Source organism: Dendrobium catenatum, unplaced genomic scaffold (genome assembly GCF_001605985.2).
Source record: "Dendrobium catenatum unplaced genomic scaffold, ASM160598v2 fragScaff_scaffold_1290, whole genome shotgun sequence".
NCBI lineage: Eukaryota > Viridiplantae > Streptophyta > Magnoliopsida > Asparagales > Orchidaceae > Dendrobium > Dendrobium catenatum.
In genome coordinates, this window is record NW_021319752.1 from 151,059 (window position 1) to 168,274 (window position 17,216).

At 35.2% G+C, this 17,216-nt stretch overlaps 1 protein-coding gene across 2 annotated transcripts in view; it reads right to left on the reverse strand.

Annotated features, from left to right (window-relative positions):
* Window positions 1-16,465, reverse strand: part of LOC110115099 (formin-like protein 5) — a 45,515-nt gene extending 29,050 nt beyond the window's left edge. The window contains exons 1-3 of one of the 2 annotated variants that reach the window (XM_028699453.1): window positions 16,385-16,465; window positions 3,635-3,733; window positions 3,490-3,531 (exon numbers count right to left, since the gene is read on the reverse strand). In XM_028699453.1, the coding sequence (XP_028555286.1) occupies window positions 3,490-3,531; window positions 3,635-3,733; window positions 16,385-16,423 (180 nt within the window). In that variant the 5' untranslated portion in view covers window positions 16,424-16,465. The remainder of the gene's footprint in view (window positions 1-3,489; window positions 3,532-3,634; window positions 3,734-16,384) is intronic. The other variant, XM_020848236.2, reaches the window with a different exon arrangement.
* Window positions 16,466-17,216: the final 751 nt, after the last annotated feature.

A 17,216-nucleotide genomic window follows, 5' to 3' on the forward strand; every position in this document is an offset into this window, starting at 1 on the left:
TATCTAAATCCATTGCTGCTACTATATGCTAGATAACACGTATATTCTATACGTATCTGATTGACGACTAGCCTTAATCGAAAGTTCTCTCTCGTGATCGAGAGGGGTAATTAACTATAGGGGCTTGCGCCTATAGGAAACCAGAACTCATATCATAAAGTCCTCACAAAATATGGGCGAAATCTCTGGGTAGTGTCTTATCTACAAACCCATCTGTCTTCCAAAATTTACCTCGGAACTTATTCAGTTAAAACTCCCTCGCCGAATAAAAGAAAAGCGAGTGGAGGCCAGGGCCGAATTTTCGGAGCCCACAATCTTGTTGAAGAATTTAAGATTAAAGAGTTGGGAAACCAAAATACATCTTAAGAATTGATGTTGCTCAATCTAAATAAGAAATATTTGTCTATTAACAAAAATATATCATAGATCTACTAAAAAAACAAAGATGACCGATTGCAAATCCTATGAAACCAGATTGAACAAGTCAAAAAAAAAAAAAAACATAGATGAAGAAGGAAATGAAGTTGACATGAAACAATATGAAAGATAAGTTGGAAAAAAAAAAGATTTCTCACTTCCATTCAAAATTTGCATTTGCAGTATGTCTTATCGATTAATTCATGTGCAAACCCAAAGATTCTCATATTTTAGCTACTTATAAATACTCATATACCTTAAATCAAGTATTGGTAAAGAAATCTTATATAAAAAGAAGATCACTTTACAAATTAAAGGGTATGCTGATGCATACTATGCATGACTACCAATAAATAGATCCACAACTTGATACCATACATTTTTTGTAGGGAATCTCATAATAATGAGGAGCAAGAAACAACCATTTATTTGAAGATCTAGCATGAAGTTTGAGTTTAGAGCCATTGTCTATGGAATCTATAAGCTTCTATCGATCAATCTCATTTAGGAAGATTTAAAAATCAAATAGGAGTGGCCAATAAAGATATATTGTCATAACAAATCTTCCATCAATGCTATTCATAATCCAGTCATACATGATTGTACTAAGCATGTGGAGGTGGATAGATATTTCATAAAACAACAACAACAACAAGCCTTTATCCCACTACGTGGGGTCGGCTACATGAATCATTTTTCTCCATTGTATCATGTTTTTGAGTCAAATTCTCATTTAAAACTAACAAAGAAATGTAATTTCTAATATTTTCTAACCAAGTCTTTTAGGTCTATCTCTACCTTTTTAACATAAGCCTAATCTAATACATCTATTTTCTTAACCAGGTCATCGAAAGACAGCCATTTTATGTGACTAAACCATCTAAGGAGACTCTCTCTAATCTTATCTTCCACATGAGCTTCTCCAACATTTTCACATATATCCTCATTTTATATCCTGTCTCTAAGAGTAAAGCCACTCATCCACTTGAGCATCTTCATCTCTGTAAGACTTAACTTAATATTATGATTCTCTTTTAATGGCCAATATTATGGACCATGAAGCATGGCAGGTCTAACCACCATCTTATAGAATTTTTCCTTAAGTTTTAGAGGGACTTTTCTATCACACAACAAGCTCTATGAATTCCTCCACTTCAACCATCCAATTTGAATTCTACTAATAATATCCCCATCTATTCACCATCAGTTTGAACAATAGATCCAAGATATCTAAAATGTGTACTCTTATTAATGCCTTGATCGCCCAAAGTTACAATCTCCCCACTAGATCTATTACTACTAAAAATACACTCCATATATTCATCTTTAGATCTACTCAAACGAATAACCTTTATACTCTAAGGTTGACCTCCTTAATTCAAGTTTACCTTTAACTCCCTCTCTTATCTTATCAACAAGAAGAATATCATCAGTAAAAGCATAAACCGGGGTTCAACCTCTAACAAATGTTTAGTGAGAACATCCATGACTAAAGCAAAAAAGATATGGACCTTGATGTAATCCAACTGAAATAGGAAAATACTTGGTCAAACCACCTTGTGTTTGAATACAAATAACAACTTATGCATACATATCCTTAATGACTAGAATATAAGAATTAATAATCCATTTCTTTTCTAGAACTCTCCATAGCACTTCTCTTGAAACTTTATCATATGCTTTCTCTAAATCAATAAATATCATATGTAGACCTCCTTATTCTCTCTATACTTCTCCATCAAACCTCTCAGTAAATGTATAGCTTCCATAGTAGACCAATCTGGCATGAATCCAAATTGATTTTGAGAAACATTAGTATCACGTCGCAACCTATGCTCCATAACTCTCTCCCATAGTTTTAGAATGACACCTTAACTTAATTCCTTTATCATTCGTACAATCTTATTCATCACCTTTATTCTTAAAAATAGGAATCAACACACACTCTTTTTTTTTTAATCAACACACGCTAATTCTTCACTCATCCAACATCTTTTTAGTCTTCAATTAATGTCATGATTATTCAACAAATTTTACATTGGTTGTCGACTACCTAACACAGCTCTTCACTTTTCTCATCCATGACTTAAGACATGGTAATAATAGTGTTATGAAGAGTTATATAAAAGAGAATAAAAAGTAGATAGACTTGCACTCCATATGTGCTAAAAAAACAACTAGCTAACATTCTCACCAAAAGATCTGCAATCCCACATTCAAAAATATTATAAACAAACTTGGAATGATAAATTTATATCATTCAGTTTGACAGGAAGTTGATCATGGGGCCCACAAGTCAACCAATCTTAATAGAGATCCTTAAGCATACGGATTAAGTGTTCAAACTATTGGATCAATTCTCTTATGACACTTAGATTGCTATCGAAGTGTCTCCTCTTCCTATTCCAACTGACAGCCCCCCTTCAAGGTTTTTTTTTTATAAATAACTTTGATTTATTTCCATAGTAAGCATTTTGGAAAAGTTTACAAATACTTCCACACTTCTTACAAAATTAAGCAAGAAAATTTAAAGTATTTTTTCTATTTTTTTCTTTTTTTCCTTTTTATGCTCACAAATCCATATATGTGCATGCATATACACCACAAATGTTAATTAATGCATCCAATCAAAATATGATTAGGCAAGGACAAAAGGTTGTTTTCTGCAAGTTTTACACCTATTTGTTCATTTGTATAAAGAAAGAACCATGCACAATATTGGTGAGCTCAAACAGCTGAATAAGCCTAGAGATCAGAAAATAGAAGGAATTGCTCAAATCACCATGTTAGCAATTCATTTGAGTGAAAGAGATACACACGGAACAAAAATAAATAAATCAAATTTATAGAATTTAGATATGAAAAGCCCAACTTGCCAATAAAGATAAGAAATAATAGAGCAAACAATAGAAAAATATTAGCACTTCTTGTTATATCTTTTAGTGTTATTGATCAACTATACATCATTAAACAGAATAAGAAAATTAGCACATACAGATCGAACAGAATGAGAAAACAATGCAAAAATGTTTACGAGAAAATGTAACTTCTGCATTATAAGATCGAACTTACCTGCTCACATTTACCAAGGCTTTCTTTATCTCCAGTGTAGTTCTAACATCCAAGAACACATGAGAATTCAGGTTACAGCGCAAAAGTTGTAAAATAAGAGTAATGAATTACCAATCAAATGAAATCAAACTACTGATTTATGCACCTTAAGAAGCTCCACATCTTCTTCGGTTGGACAAAACTTGATAAGATTTTCAACTTGATCACCATCTAGAATGGAGTCATCCAATGCTAGCGCAGCATTCTGAGAGAGCACCATGCATTATAAACAGCGCAGATTAAATTTCGCTAATCAATGTAAAAAGGAAATTATCCTAGTAAAAATGCAGACAATAAGACATTTCCTTTTTAAATACTTTGTACATTATTATGGATACTAGTATTTATCCGAACAATCATATATTACAAAAAATGATTTAAAAAGTTAAACTCCGAAAACAACCACGAGTTGTAACCATTGGTTTGACTGGATAGCCGACACTTAGTGATCAAGGCCATTGTCAATTGTATGGCAGACTTCATAATTGTCACCACAAAGTTTGTTGTAGGTATTCAACAAACACTGCCACCATTTTAGTTTAGGCTTCTTCAGTTCCACTACAGGAAAATCACCCATTACCGGCGAAATTTTCCGGCAGCTTTTCTAGCTTTCCGGCGACTTTTAAATAATTTAAATAAAATGATTAAAAATTTAACTATTTAAATGATTTAAGAAAAAAAGATTAAAAATTATATTAACTAATTTAAGTTAAATTGTTCCTTAATTAAAGATTTAAATTTAAATTTATTTTAAAATTTTATTTTCATTGATTAGTTATTTTAATAGTATTTTAATAAATTATTAAGTTAATAATTTGTTTTAATTAAATTTTAATGATAATACTTTAATTTAATTAATTTCCATTTTAAATTAATTACTAATTACTAATTTTAATTTTTTAACTTATTATTAAATTTTAATTTACATAATAAAATTAATTAGTCAATATAATTTCAGCTTTTAAAATGATTATTAATTTTATGAAATAATTAGTAAGCAATGAGTCATATTTTGCATTGTAGCATAATGGTTGTGTTTGATATAATTTGAATTCAACACAGTTCGAATCTCGCTGGATTCGCACAGGCGCAGGTAGGCAGGGCTGGGCGTCCGGGCAGTCGCGGGCAACCGGTAAATTCTAAAGCTGCCATAAAATTATCACTTTCTGTCCGAAAAAGCTGCCGGTAATAGGTGATTTTGCTGTAGTCTTCTACTTTTTTTTTTGTGAAAAAAAATCCTGCTCCACTCTAGCATAATTACGGTTCTCCCTTATGTACTATACTAGAAGATAGGATTTGCCATAAGAAATAGCTAATTCTACTAATATTTCTTCAATCAATCATCAATGCCATTATTATCCTTAATTATCCTAACTATTTAGGATCAGCCTTGTGACCATTCTCCCTTATGTACATAAGGAGTTCACTATTTTTTTGCATATCTTTTCACATAACCTCTTGCCATGTTACTTTAATCTACCCCTATTCAATCATCTCAAACTAACCATTTTGGTGGACTATCTCAACACTCCAATATATGTGGCCAAACCATCTAATTATATCTTGCTCTTATCTTCAAAAGATATTATCCCACCATCTTTATAATATAATTATTTCTAAATTTATCCTTCATAGTTTTATCATGAATCCATCTCAACTATCTAAATAATATCGCCATCAACTTTGCGGCAAGTAACTTTTTTGAAGACCAGCATGGATTCATATAGTATAGCTAGTTTAATTACAATAGATAATGCGAACTACTGTCTTTGCTAAAGTTTTTCCTTGGCTGATGATAGCATCAATGGCACAACTTGTGTTAAGGAAAATAACAATTAAAAGATTGGAGCCACAATGATATAAACTGATGCTAAAAAGAATTGCTACTCAAGTTCCCACATGGTTAGTTATAGTGCTTTTTTTTTCCATTCAATGACAAAATGAGCACACAAGCATAATTATTGAGTTATTATAAAATTTATTTCCTCAAAAAGTCAAGCATTCTTGAAAGAAATGTTTTTTTTTATGTCGAAGCATAATTATAACTAGCCACAAATTGGAAGGGAACTTGCATTCTTTACTACCACCGCAAGGAGAGCCGATTCTTGAAAAAACAATGTTGCAAATAATTCTAATAGCACAAAAAAAGTTACATATAAATCTATTATAAGAAAGATTCATCACCAAAAATGTAAATCTATATTGACCCGATCATCTGTTAGCAAGTAGACGTAGTCGATAATATTCTGACAATAAATTGAAATTGCTCATAATCTCGGATGATGATCGTGTTGAATGTTTATCTCAACCCGACTAGACACTACATTTTCAAATGCCTCTAAAATGCTTATGAAATATAAATATTTTTAAATGACTTTAAAATCCCCAATGATGATCATGTTGACAGAAAATCTCAATCGAAGGAGACTCCAAATATTTAAAATTCCTCCCAAAATTTCATAAAATATAAACATTTAGAGTGACAATAAAGTCAACCCGATAATGACCGTATTGATAGAAAATCTCAATGGTAGGGGAACCCAAACTTTTAAAATGCCTCCCATACTCATAAAATATAAACATTTAAAGTGACAATAAAGTCACCCCGATGATGATCGTGTTGACAGAAAATCTCAAGTGGAGGAGACCCAAACTTTTAAAATGCTTCCCATACTCATAAAATATAAACATTTAAAGTGACAATGAAGCCACTTTGAGGATGGCCGCGTTGAAAGCTAATATCAACCAGAGGGGTTAACCTTTAAATTCTACCAAAAGCTTCAAAACTCTACATATATTAAAAAAACTAAAATTAATCATTTAACACTTAAAGCAAAAATCATCCACTCTCCGCAACAGTTTGTCTAGGTGGACAAATTTAAAAATTACTTCAACTCACAAAGAACAAATGTCTAGTCGAGAATATCAAAAATATTAATTCTTAAATCATCTCTTGCTAGTAAGGACATTGTACGTGTCCTCTAACCGGTGCTTTCATCATCAAATGACACCATAAGTAAATGGTTATGATTGGGCCCCTCTGACTGGGTGATTTTTCCGTCAAATGGTATCATTAAATTACGGTAATGGTCAGAGCTCGTATGTTCCCCAACGGCTCTAAATATTGAGTAATGAATCAATATGATATAATCTACAGGGCACAAAGCCTTTTGTTAGCTAAGGTGGACATAAATTTGTCCTCTTAGGCAAACATTCACCCCAAGTCTAGAAGGTCCCCTTGTACGAAGCAACTTATGGCTACTGATAACGATCCTTCAGTCAGGTCGGGTTGACTACCTCCTCTAACTCGATAGACAAGGGACCATGATGACCCGGGATGATGGAACAATGGGATCATGATCGGGTTCATCATCATTCCCCCCACCATCCACTTTAAATGCGCGGTGATAAATTCTAGTTTTAAAATATCAAATTTTGCGGCTACTATACGTCGGATACTACAAGTCTTTTTTTACGACTAGCCTAAATCGAAACTTCTCTCTCGCTATAGAGAGGTGTAATTAACTATAAGGGCTTGCACCTATAGGAAACCTGAACTCAGATAATAAAGTACTCACAAAATGAGGGTGAAATCTCTGGGTAATATCTTATCTAAAACCTAATCTACCTTCTAAAAATTTGCCTTGGAACTTATTCGTTAAAACTCTCCTCGCCGACATGAAAAAGAGAGGGGTCGCGAAGAGGTCAGGGTGTGAATTTTCGGAGCCCACAACTAAATAATAATAAATCTTCATGTTGAAATTAAAATCTATTTTTTTTTTTAACCTTTTTAATTCATTTATACGAGAAAATTTATTTGCTCTTTAAAAAAATAATAATAAATCACATGTCAAATATAACAAATATGTTTTAAGAAAAAAAAGTTGGAAGTTACAACCATGAAAATAGACAAATTAAATCTATCTTACATATATTCTAATCAAATGCACCAATTTAATCTTATTTTAATTATTGAATTCTCTCCTTAATTAATAAAAATATTAATTTTAAAAATATATATTAGTTATTGGTTATAGCCATAAAAATATTACTTTTAATAATTGAATTCTCTCCTTAATTATCTTAAAGTATGGCATAACATCATTAGTTGTTGATTGTGGGTTGATCACTCCATAAAGAAAAGATGATTGAAAGCTACACAAAAATATTGATTAAAAACTTAATAATTTCTCCTATTCCCAGATGATATGTCACTAGTAAATTCATTTGATTAAGCACGTATCTTGCCGCAATTTTAAGAGCTCAAACCATCCAAATACCTAAATAAAAAATTTTAATATTAACTTAATTTGGGACAACTGAACTCTATCTATGACAAATTGAGGGTCTCGATCACACGAAATAATACAAAGAACGCCAGTCCAAATAGACTTAAATCTAGTACTCATAAGTGTAGTTGAAACTACACGAGATCATTTGAGATATCAAACAACCTCGAATTCCTCGTGCTCACAATTGAAATGAGTGTATCAATAAGATAAGAATGATGATCTCAAGAACACTCAATTATGATATCATTAAGCAACTAATATGTCGAATAAGCATCAAATGATCAAGAGGATCAACATAATCGCCCAATGGAGTATCCTAGTCTCTAATCATCCCCAATTCGACACATTAGCAGGAGATCCCAAAGAGGACTTTGACGGAAAGAATTCTCGAACTTAGAAAATTAAAGAACACAACACCATTGTTGATCCCATCGTCGATTGTTGACCAACATAGACGCTTGTCATCTACAAATGTCGAAGCTCATCATCAACCAACATCGGTGCCTATTAACATATGGTATCATCATCGCTTAGCTAGTTGAGTACTAACGCTTGACACCTACAATTCTGATTGTCTAGCCTATCTTCTATAAGGTGAAGGATTGAGCAGACCACAAATAATTTCCCAACATCCAGCATACTTAGTCTATTGTAACCCAAGTTTTGTAAGCCGCCAACATTGATATTTGCCTTCCTGGTAGTTAGCCTCCCCTCTTAGCAAACTCTAGCCATCGTCCAACGCTCCCAATTGGTCATCATTTGACATCTACCAATATTTAATATATGTCATCCACAAATGTTCGATCACCATCTTCATTTTGTCAATCTCCCCTCTGATAAGGAGAAATACTAAGAGGATCACCAATGATCATCCAATATCTGCATTCCTAATTAATTGAGTGTCGTCTGATTTTTTCCAATGAGTGACAACTCATGTTCGATAAACATCAATATTTGTCATCACCTATCTGATCGTTAGTCTACCCTCCTATAAGGGCAGTGATTGTGATGATCATACACTAGTGTCTGCTAACAATTAGTGCATCTCAAGACTCCTACTTCCATAATGGAAGATGTATTCCACCATTCATGTCCACTATACTGTAATAATGCCTTTTCTAGTTATAGGAAAATACATGCTTTTATAGTTTATGATTTACACAAATGAAATCTTTTCAACTAGATAAGAATAGTGGTTTTCACCTTCTTCGATTTTCAATACAAAATCTTACCTATTATGAACTATTCTTAACATATCTATGTGTGTACAAGCATAGTGGTTTTCCCCTTGATTTTTTTTCAATGCTAAGACGATAAATCCTCTTTATAGTCATGAATGTGCCAGCATGTATAAAAATGAGAAAGAGTATAGTTTCATCACTTCATGCTAGCTGACAACAGATTAATATTGATCTTGCACCAATATCTTAGTTTCCAATGGAAAAAAAAACCAGGCACATTCTCTATTTAACCCATTCATTGTGCTATTTATGGGAATTCCAAACTTAAAAATGAAAATATGCCTTCCTCGCATCTAATAACCAGTAAGTTGAGTCATGAACGACATCAATGTATTTCTAAAACTTGGCCATTGCATTTACAAACCTTTCCCCTTCTTTAGATGAAAAGAAATAATTAAGATATTTTTATGTTTATGATAATAATCAGCTTTTTAGCAGCCTAAGATAAAATATAAATGAAGCTACCATCATATGCATATTTTGTTCATTTTGGAGTGCAATGGTTGTTGCTTCTTTTACATATAATGACTTTAATTTAATCCTTTGTTTTATTTTTCCGTGCTTTTTGCATTGCACTGAATTACGTAGGGTATCTCATGTTTCTTCCCTTCTCTATACCCTACAGGAAACTCATATGTTTTGCACCAAAAATACAAAACAAAATAGAACTAAAATATGAGAAGGCCTGGCCTAATGGCCGCACTAAGACCCACCCAAATTATTATTATTATTTGGTACATTCACCATCATACCAAATTCCTAATAGGAAAGGACTGCATTTCCTAACAAAGATATTTCCTTTCCTAAGCCCTTTGTATAAACATAAATGCATGCCTGTGCATGAGGGATTGATCTATACAACCTACCTCTGCTTTATAAGTGATAACGTTCCTAAGATTCAAAATCACGTCATTTAAGTTACTAATGAGACGCTGTTTTTCCGCCTCTCCTCTCCGCCAAACCTCCTCCGCTTAGCATGCATCACGTTTCTTCACTGGTCTCTTCGCAAAACCCGCTCCCCTGGACTCGAATCTTAGCTGACAACCCAAATCCTAGCAATTTTGCTATCTCTCTTCCGACGCCGGAGGAAATTATCCCCTTCTCTCATGAAGATGTTGTGGATGTATCGCTGGAATGGAACCAAACCTTGGTAGGATACTCTCTATGCAAGAGGCCATACTATGGTTCTTTACTTGCTGTGGTAAACAAGGTATGGAAGCTTAAAGTAGCCTCAAGATGATTTCTCTTAGTGATGGTTTCTTCCTGTTTAAGTTTTCTTCTACCGAAGATCTTGATTATGTCTGGAATAAAGGAGCCTGGTTATCTTAGGCAAGCCATTCATACAATAAAAGTGGTCTCCTCTATTTAGTCCTAAACGGGAGGAGTTTACTTCGGTCCCGATCTGGATCAAAATACACAATCTACCTCTTTGTTGTTGGACCCCTATCAGAATCTCAAAAATAGCAACCAAAATAGGAATTCCGCTTGCTGTAGATGACCTTACGGCAACAAAGTCTCATCTTACGTATGCAAGGGTATGCGTGCAGGTAGATTTTGCCGCCACATATCCGGACTCCGTTCCTATCCTGGTAGAAGGTAAAATTTTCAATTTGAAAATTCAATATGAATGGAAACCTAAGCCTTGCGAATGCTGTTCTTTCTTGATTCATTCAACTTCTGAATGCCCAAAATACCCGAATGCCCAGCCGCCATCTCAAATCCCTTTCAACCCCTCTCGTGGTCGCAGTACTAGTCGCAGACCCAGAAATGACTTGGCGGCCCATAGGGTCTACCTCCTACTATTGCTGAAGCTATACATAAACCGGAAAATCCTCAAGAAGCCTTACACAAGACCAACAATAACATTCCTAACATTCCCAATCTCAACTCACTACAGGAAATTCGGCCAAAACCGGCGGTTTTTTCCGGCGGCTTTACTGGTAAAACCAGCGGTTTTTAAAAAAACCGGTGGCTTTTCGGCGGTTATCAACCGCCGGCAAAAACGGCGTAGGAAACCATTGCCGGCGGTGTTTTTCCGGCAGTGTTTTTTCCCGACGGCTTACCAGCGGCTTAAACCGCAGGTTATTACCGGATTTAGTACCGGCGGCGTTACGGCCGTTGAGCCGCCGGACAAGTTAACGACGGCTATTCGGCGGTCCACCACCGATGGCTTCCCAGCGGTTACAACAGCTGGTGTGCGGTTGAACAACTGACGGCAAGCGTCGGTAAACCGCCGGTAATATTTAGGTCCGACGGTTCATCCGGCGGTTAGATGACCGCCGCTAGTTCCGGCGGCTTAAACTTAAATAACCACCGATTAGGCCGCCGGCAATAACCAGCGGCGAAACCGCCGTTATTACCGGCGGCCATATAACCGCCGGTCAAGGCCGCTAGTAACAGCTGAATTTCCTGTAGTGTCACCTAATGAGGATTTCTCTTCTAAAGAATCCTCTAATCCTCCTGCTCAATCTTCTTCTCCTCTTAAGTCAAAATCTCCCACTATTCAGATCATGAACAAATTCTCTGCCTTGCAAGAAATTCAGGATCCAGAATTTGATACTACTTCCAAAGCTATAGTTAATTCTCATCAGACTGGGGCCACTTTATTGAATCCGACACCATATGATCCGCCTTGTTCCTCTGGTTTCCCACCCAGTAACACCAATCAAATAAATATCCAAGTTCCTTCGGACAAGGGAAATAAAAACCAAACCAACACTAGAGGGAAAGGCTCCAAAAGGAGCAAAAACTCTAAAATATGATGTCCATTCCACCCTTTGCCATGTGGAATATCAGGGGCTTCAATAGCCCTGATAAAGTAAACGGTGTCAAAAAGCTGGTTAAGGATCATAGCTTAGATATGGTCTGTCTTTTGGAGAATAGAATTCTCCTTCACAATTTGAATGATCCCTAGTTCTGCTCTAGACATGAGATCTTCACCAATGAGAAAAGTTGTAATAACTTCCATCTTGCTAACCCAGGTAGGATTTGGGTCAAATGGAATGTTGATAGAATTAATTTTGAACCTATATTTTTTCCAATCAAATGATTTCGGGCAAGCTTACTGTAGCCTCCCAACAACCTGTTATTCTCACCATAATTTATGCATGCCTCCAACTCTCATGATGAGGGAAATAAATTATGGGATGAGATTAGAAGTATTAACCCCTTTAATAATCTCCTGTGGATAGTTACTGGGGATTTCAACTGCTGTCGCTAAAGCTTTGAAAAAACTGGAGGGAATTTGATACCAGAAGCTAGGTTAGGTCAATTTAACTCTATGATTTTTGACTCTGCCCTCACAGAGCTTACTTCCTCGAGTATCTTCTATACTTGGCACAACCAGAGAAGTGATAATCCAATCAGCATTAAGCTTGATAGAGCACTTGTCAATGAGAAATGGATTACTTCCTTTCACAACTCCTCGTACAAAGTTCTAAGTGCCTCTATCTCTGACCACTCTCCTCTTATCATTACTATTGGTGAAAATAGGAAAAATCTCCATCAGTTCATGTTTAAAAATCACTGGACTCACTACCAGGAGTTCTAGAACCTTCTCTTTGATGTTTTTGCACTGCCATCTAGTGGCAATCCTATCATTAGTTTCTATAGCAAGCTCAGGAGGTTTAAACTGCTTATCAAGGAGTGTAATTGGAACTCAACCAACACTATCATGCCTTTGATTGACTCTTACACTAAGCAGCAGTTGGATTGCCAGACGCTTCTAGACATGGATCCTCTCAATCCTGAGCTTTGCATTAAACTCCAAAGTATTAACTCTAACATGATGTATTACAACTCTATCTAGTCCTCTTGGGTGAATCAAAGAGCAAAAGTCAAATGGATTTTGAATGGGGAAGAAGGTTTAGAATTCCTTTATACTAGGATCCACAGGAGAAGAGCTGGTAATAATAGTGCTATTGAGAGTGTTCTCATTGGCCCTCCCAAGGATCATGATTCTAATATTAAAAAAATCATTCTTCATTTTAAGAATTTGCTTAACCAGCCTACTCCTGATAGTAGTTTAATTCCCGAAGGCTCCTGTCTTCCTCCACATTTAGCTGAGCATCTTACTATGCCTATCACATTTGATGAAGTTAAAAAAGCTGTTTTTCTGGACACTCTGACTCCTCACCTGGTCCAGACGGGTTTAACTTTGGTTTTTATAAGAAGTGTTGGCACATAATTGTCATAGATGTTTTTAAGGCTGTTCAATCGTTCTTTGCTAAAAGTTATCTTCCTAAAGGTGCCAAGGCCACTGCTCTTGTGTTGGTACCCAAAAAATCTCATGCCAGTAGTATCGAAGACTTCAGACCCATAGCCTTGTGTAATGTATTTTACAAAATCATTGCTAAAATTCTTGCGGATCGTATAAAGGTTATTATGCCCCTTATCATTCACAAAAGTCAAGCTACATTTATTTCTAATCGTTTAGCCACTGATAACACCCTCTTGGTCAGTGAAATTACGAAGGTCTTCACCAATGCTAGCAGAAGTAAACTCTTTTGTGCTAAATATGACATTAGAAAGGCATTTGACACCATTTCTAGAGATTTCCTCGTTGCTAGAATGATTCAAAAGGGTATCCCGAGGGTTTTCACTAGCTAGGTCAAAGCCTGCATTACCAACGTTAATTACTCTATATGCCTAAATGGCTCGTTAGAAGGTTACTTTACATCATCAACTGGTTTAAGGCAGGGCTGCCCGCTCAGCCCTTACCTTTTTTGTATTATTATGGACAGCCTATCTTGCTTACTAGATGACAAATCAAGGATGGGAGATTTTAAGGGCATTTCTGTAGGTGATTTTGATATTTCGCACCTTCTATACGCTGATGATCTTATTGTCTTTGGTAAGGCAAGTGAATTAAACTGCAATAGCCTTAATAACACTCTGGAGAATTTTACTATGCACTCTGTGCTTCATCTTAATAGCCATAAGAGCACTGTAGTTTTCTCCCTGAACACCTCTAGTGAGGTTAGACTTGCTCAAATTCTGAAGATATCCAATGTTTCCAATAACTTCAATTATCTGGGTATCCCAATTTCGACTAAGAAACTTAAAATTTCTGAATTTAGCCCTTTATTGGATAAGATCAGTGGTCTCCTCTCTGGTTGGAAAGCTAATACTCTCTCGTTAGCTGGCAGGATGCAATATATTAAGTATACTATTTCAAATACTGTATCATATTGGATTAGATCTTCTTTTATTCCTAAATTTGTTTTTAAAAGCATCGGGAAATTGTGTGTCATATTTCTTTACTTTGGTAAAACTAATGAAAAACATATGCACCTTATCTCTTGGGCCAACACCTGCAAACCATACAACAAAGGAGGGCTTGGTATCCCTTCCTTAATGGTTATGAGGTTTGCTTATAAGTGCAATATTATTTGCAGAATTTATAATTCGAATAATCCTCTTTCGGGATTTCTGTTGGCACGATATACTTCTCCCTGGAAAAACAATGCTTCACATCCTACTAAATTCTGGAAAGGTGTATGTGATACGGCAGCCCAGATGAGAGAAAAATTCCTTTTTAATCTTCAAAGTCCTAGTATGGCTTCAATTATTTGGGATCACTGGTGTCTAGGAGAAAAACTTAACTCTAGATTTCCCGGTCTTCATTTATTAAATCTTTGCAAGGAAAATGACACCATAGATAATTGGATTCATAATGGGTGCTGGAACATCCCGCACTCTATCAGTGAGGAGATTTGAGATTTTATTTGCAAAATTCCTATTACTATGGATCAAACAAATTCTATCACCAGGAAGGGTAACCCAAAGGCCTCATATAAAGATTTTTATATGGATTTTTTTGAGAATGAAGCCTCAGTTGACTGGTCTCATCTTATTTGGCATAAGAGATACTCTCCTAGATACTCTATTTACACCTGGATGGCGCTGCTTGGCAGGCTTAAAACTGCGGATGTTTTATCTGGGAAAGGCATTGTGATTACCAACTCGACTTGTTACTTCTGTTTCAATAATATTGAGACTATTTCTCACTTATTTTTTGAGTGTGAATACTCTTATAACATTTTGATCCGGCTAATTCCTAACATGAAAAACTTCTTTTTAAGACCCAATGTTTCTCAAGCATTAGAGTACATTGGAGGCTTACCGAGAGAAAATAATGAGAAATGTAGCAATCTCTTAATGTTAAATGCTATCTTATACCATTTATGGTCTGAAAGGAACAATCAAAGGTTTAACTCCGAGGCAAAATGTTTTTCCACTCTAGCTTCTATCATAGCCAAAGCTGTGAGAATAAAGATTTCAAAATGGAAATAAGGGAGTACCCTCCTTTTGGCTCTACGCGTGAGAAGCTGGTATAGAACTATAGAAATTCTGGTGCAGAAGTGTTCTGCAGCAATGCAAGCCTTAGCTGATGATTTTTTTTGACGACTTCTCTGTTGGCAATCTGTTTGCTTGGTTTTTTGGTCAGGCATTGAAAGAGAAAATTGTCTGAACGATGATGATAGCCTAACTTTGAATACTCTTGGATGTTCTCTGGGCAACCAGAGTATATATTTGCTCATCGATTGTAATTGACTACCTGAGTTCAGTGCAGAATGCAGGCTTCGAGCTATCTTCGTTTTTGATAATCAGTTGTTTTTCTTTGCCTTTTTTTTAGCACTTATGTATTTTTCAAGCTTTTTCGTCCCCTTTTGAACATTTTATTGTATGCTGTACTTTGTTTTCTGATTAATAAAATGGCTTAGGCTGAAAAATTCTCAAAAAAAAAAAAGTTACTAATGAGGAAACCAACAATCACACTAATTATTGCCCTCTGCTCCATCTAAATGAATGCGTAAACAGTTAATACGAACTTGTCATTCTTTATGGAATCACAGAAGGCTGCTGTTCTTTCATTGAATAACTAGATAATATGTAAAAGTTTGAGAAAATCTCGAAGTAGGTGTTAGAAATGGTCATTAAATTTTTGCTCAACAACATAGAAACCCAAAAATCAAGAAATAATTGTTCATTGATCCATACTCCTTGAGAATTAAAAGGCATCCAATAAGGTTGTGATAATTGTGTCAGTCATCTAAAATACTACACTAAAATACGGTAGTATGTTCGGAATATAAAATATTGCCTATAACGAGTACTGTGACGAGAAAAAGATGGTGATCTCGAACCAAACCTGAACAAAAAAGACTTTAAAAAATGATGCTTGTATCACATGAAACCCCTATAATGGGGAATATTTAATCAAAAAAAAAAAACAATCCGTTGGAATTCTTTTCACAGTTAAATGGTAAACAGGATGTGTTTGAGCCACAGGAAAAAAAAAATTTGATCAGAAACACATACCATAATATCAGGCAGTGGCATTTTGATTTTTGTCAGCATAATTTCAGTGTTATTTGCCCTTCTTAAATCAATCTAACAAAAAAGAAAAAAAAATCAATATAACAAGAAGTGGCCTCAGTTAGAATTTAGTAGTTTCCTATTGTAGTGCAATAATAGTATAATGTCAATTCTGTCTTGCAGCAATAGTGTAGCGTCTACTGTGTCTTGGAGCATTCTCAAAATCTTTACATGCAAAAGAATAGCATAATTTAGGAAAAATATATGAGAAGAGACCTTCAAAATCACAGAATACAACAACGAAACTAGAGAGAAGAACACTTTAAGAACAGCATAACACTTTGCATGGTGTGGTTATTTTATTCCATGGATTGACCAAATTTATAGATCAGAGTATATTGACAAATTTTAATATTAGTTATTTTATTGAAACCTACCATGCCAGCAAGATCAAATTCAAGCACCGCTACAAACTTTAAATTGGCTCATCTGCTAAGAATTGGATCAGCCTTCATTGTTTATTCCTATACTTCCTTTGCTCTCAAGATTTAGAGTAGCAAATGAATCATCACCAAATTATCATCACCTCAAGTCACGAACATCATTGAACTTAAATTTTGTTGACCCACATGAACTAATGATCGTTTTCTTAGTTCCAACTTAATTTCTAATAATGATTGTGTTACACCCACGCTCACGCCAGCCCAGGAGGGGCCGGCTGGACCGGTCCTGGTTTATGCACGGCGGAAGAAGCACAGGGAGGGGGGCGGAACTCATGTTGGCCCCATGCTGGGCTTAATGCAAATTTTGGGGGGAATAATTTGAATGTAAGGGC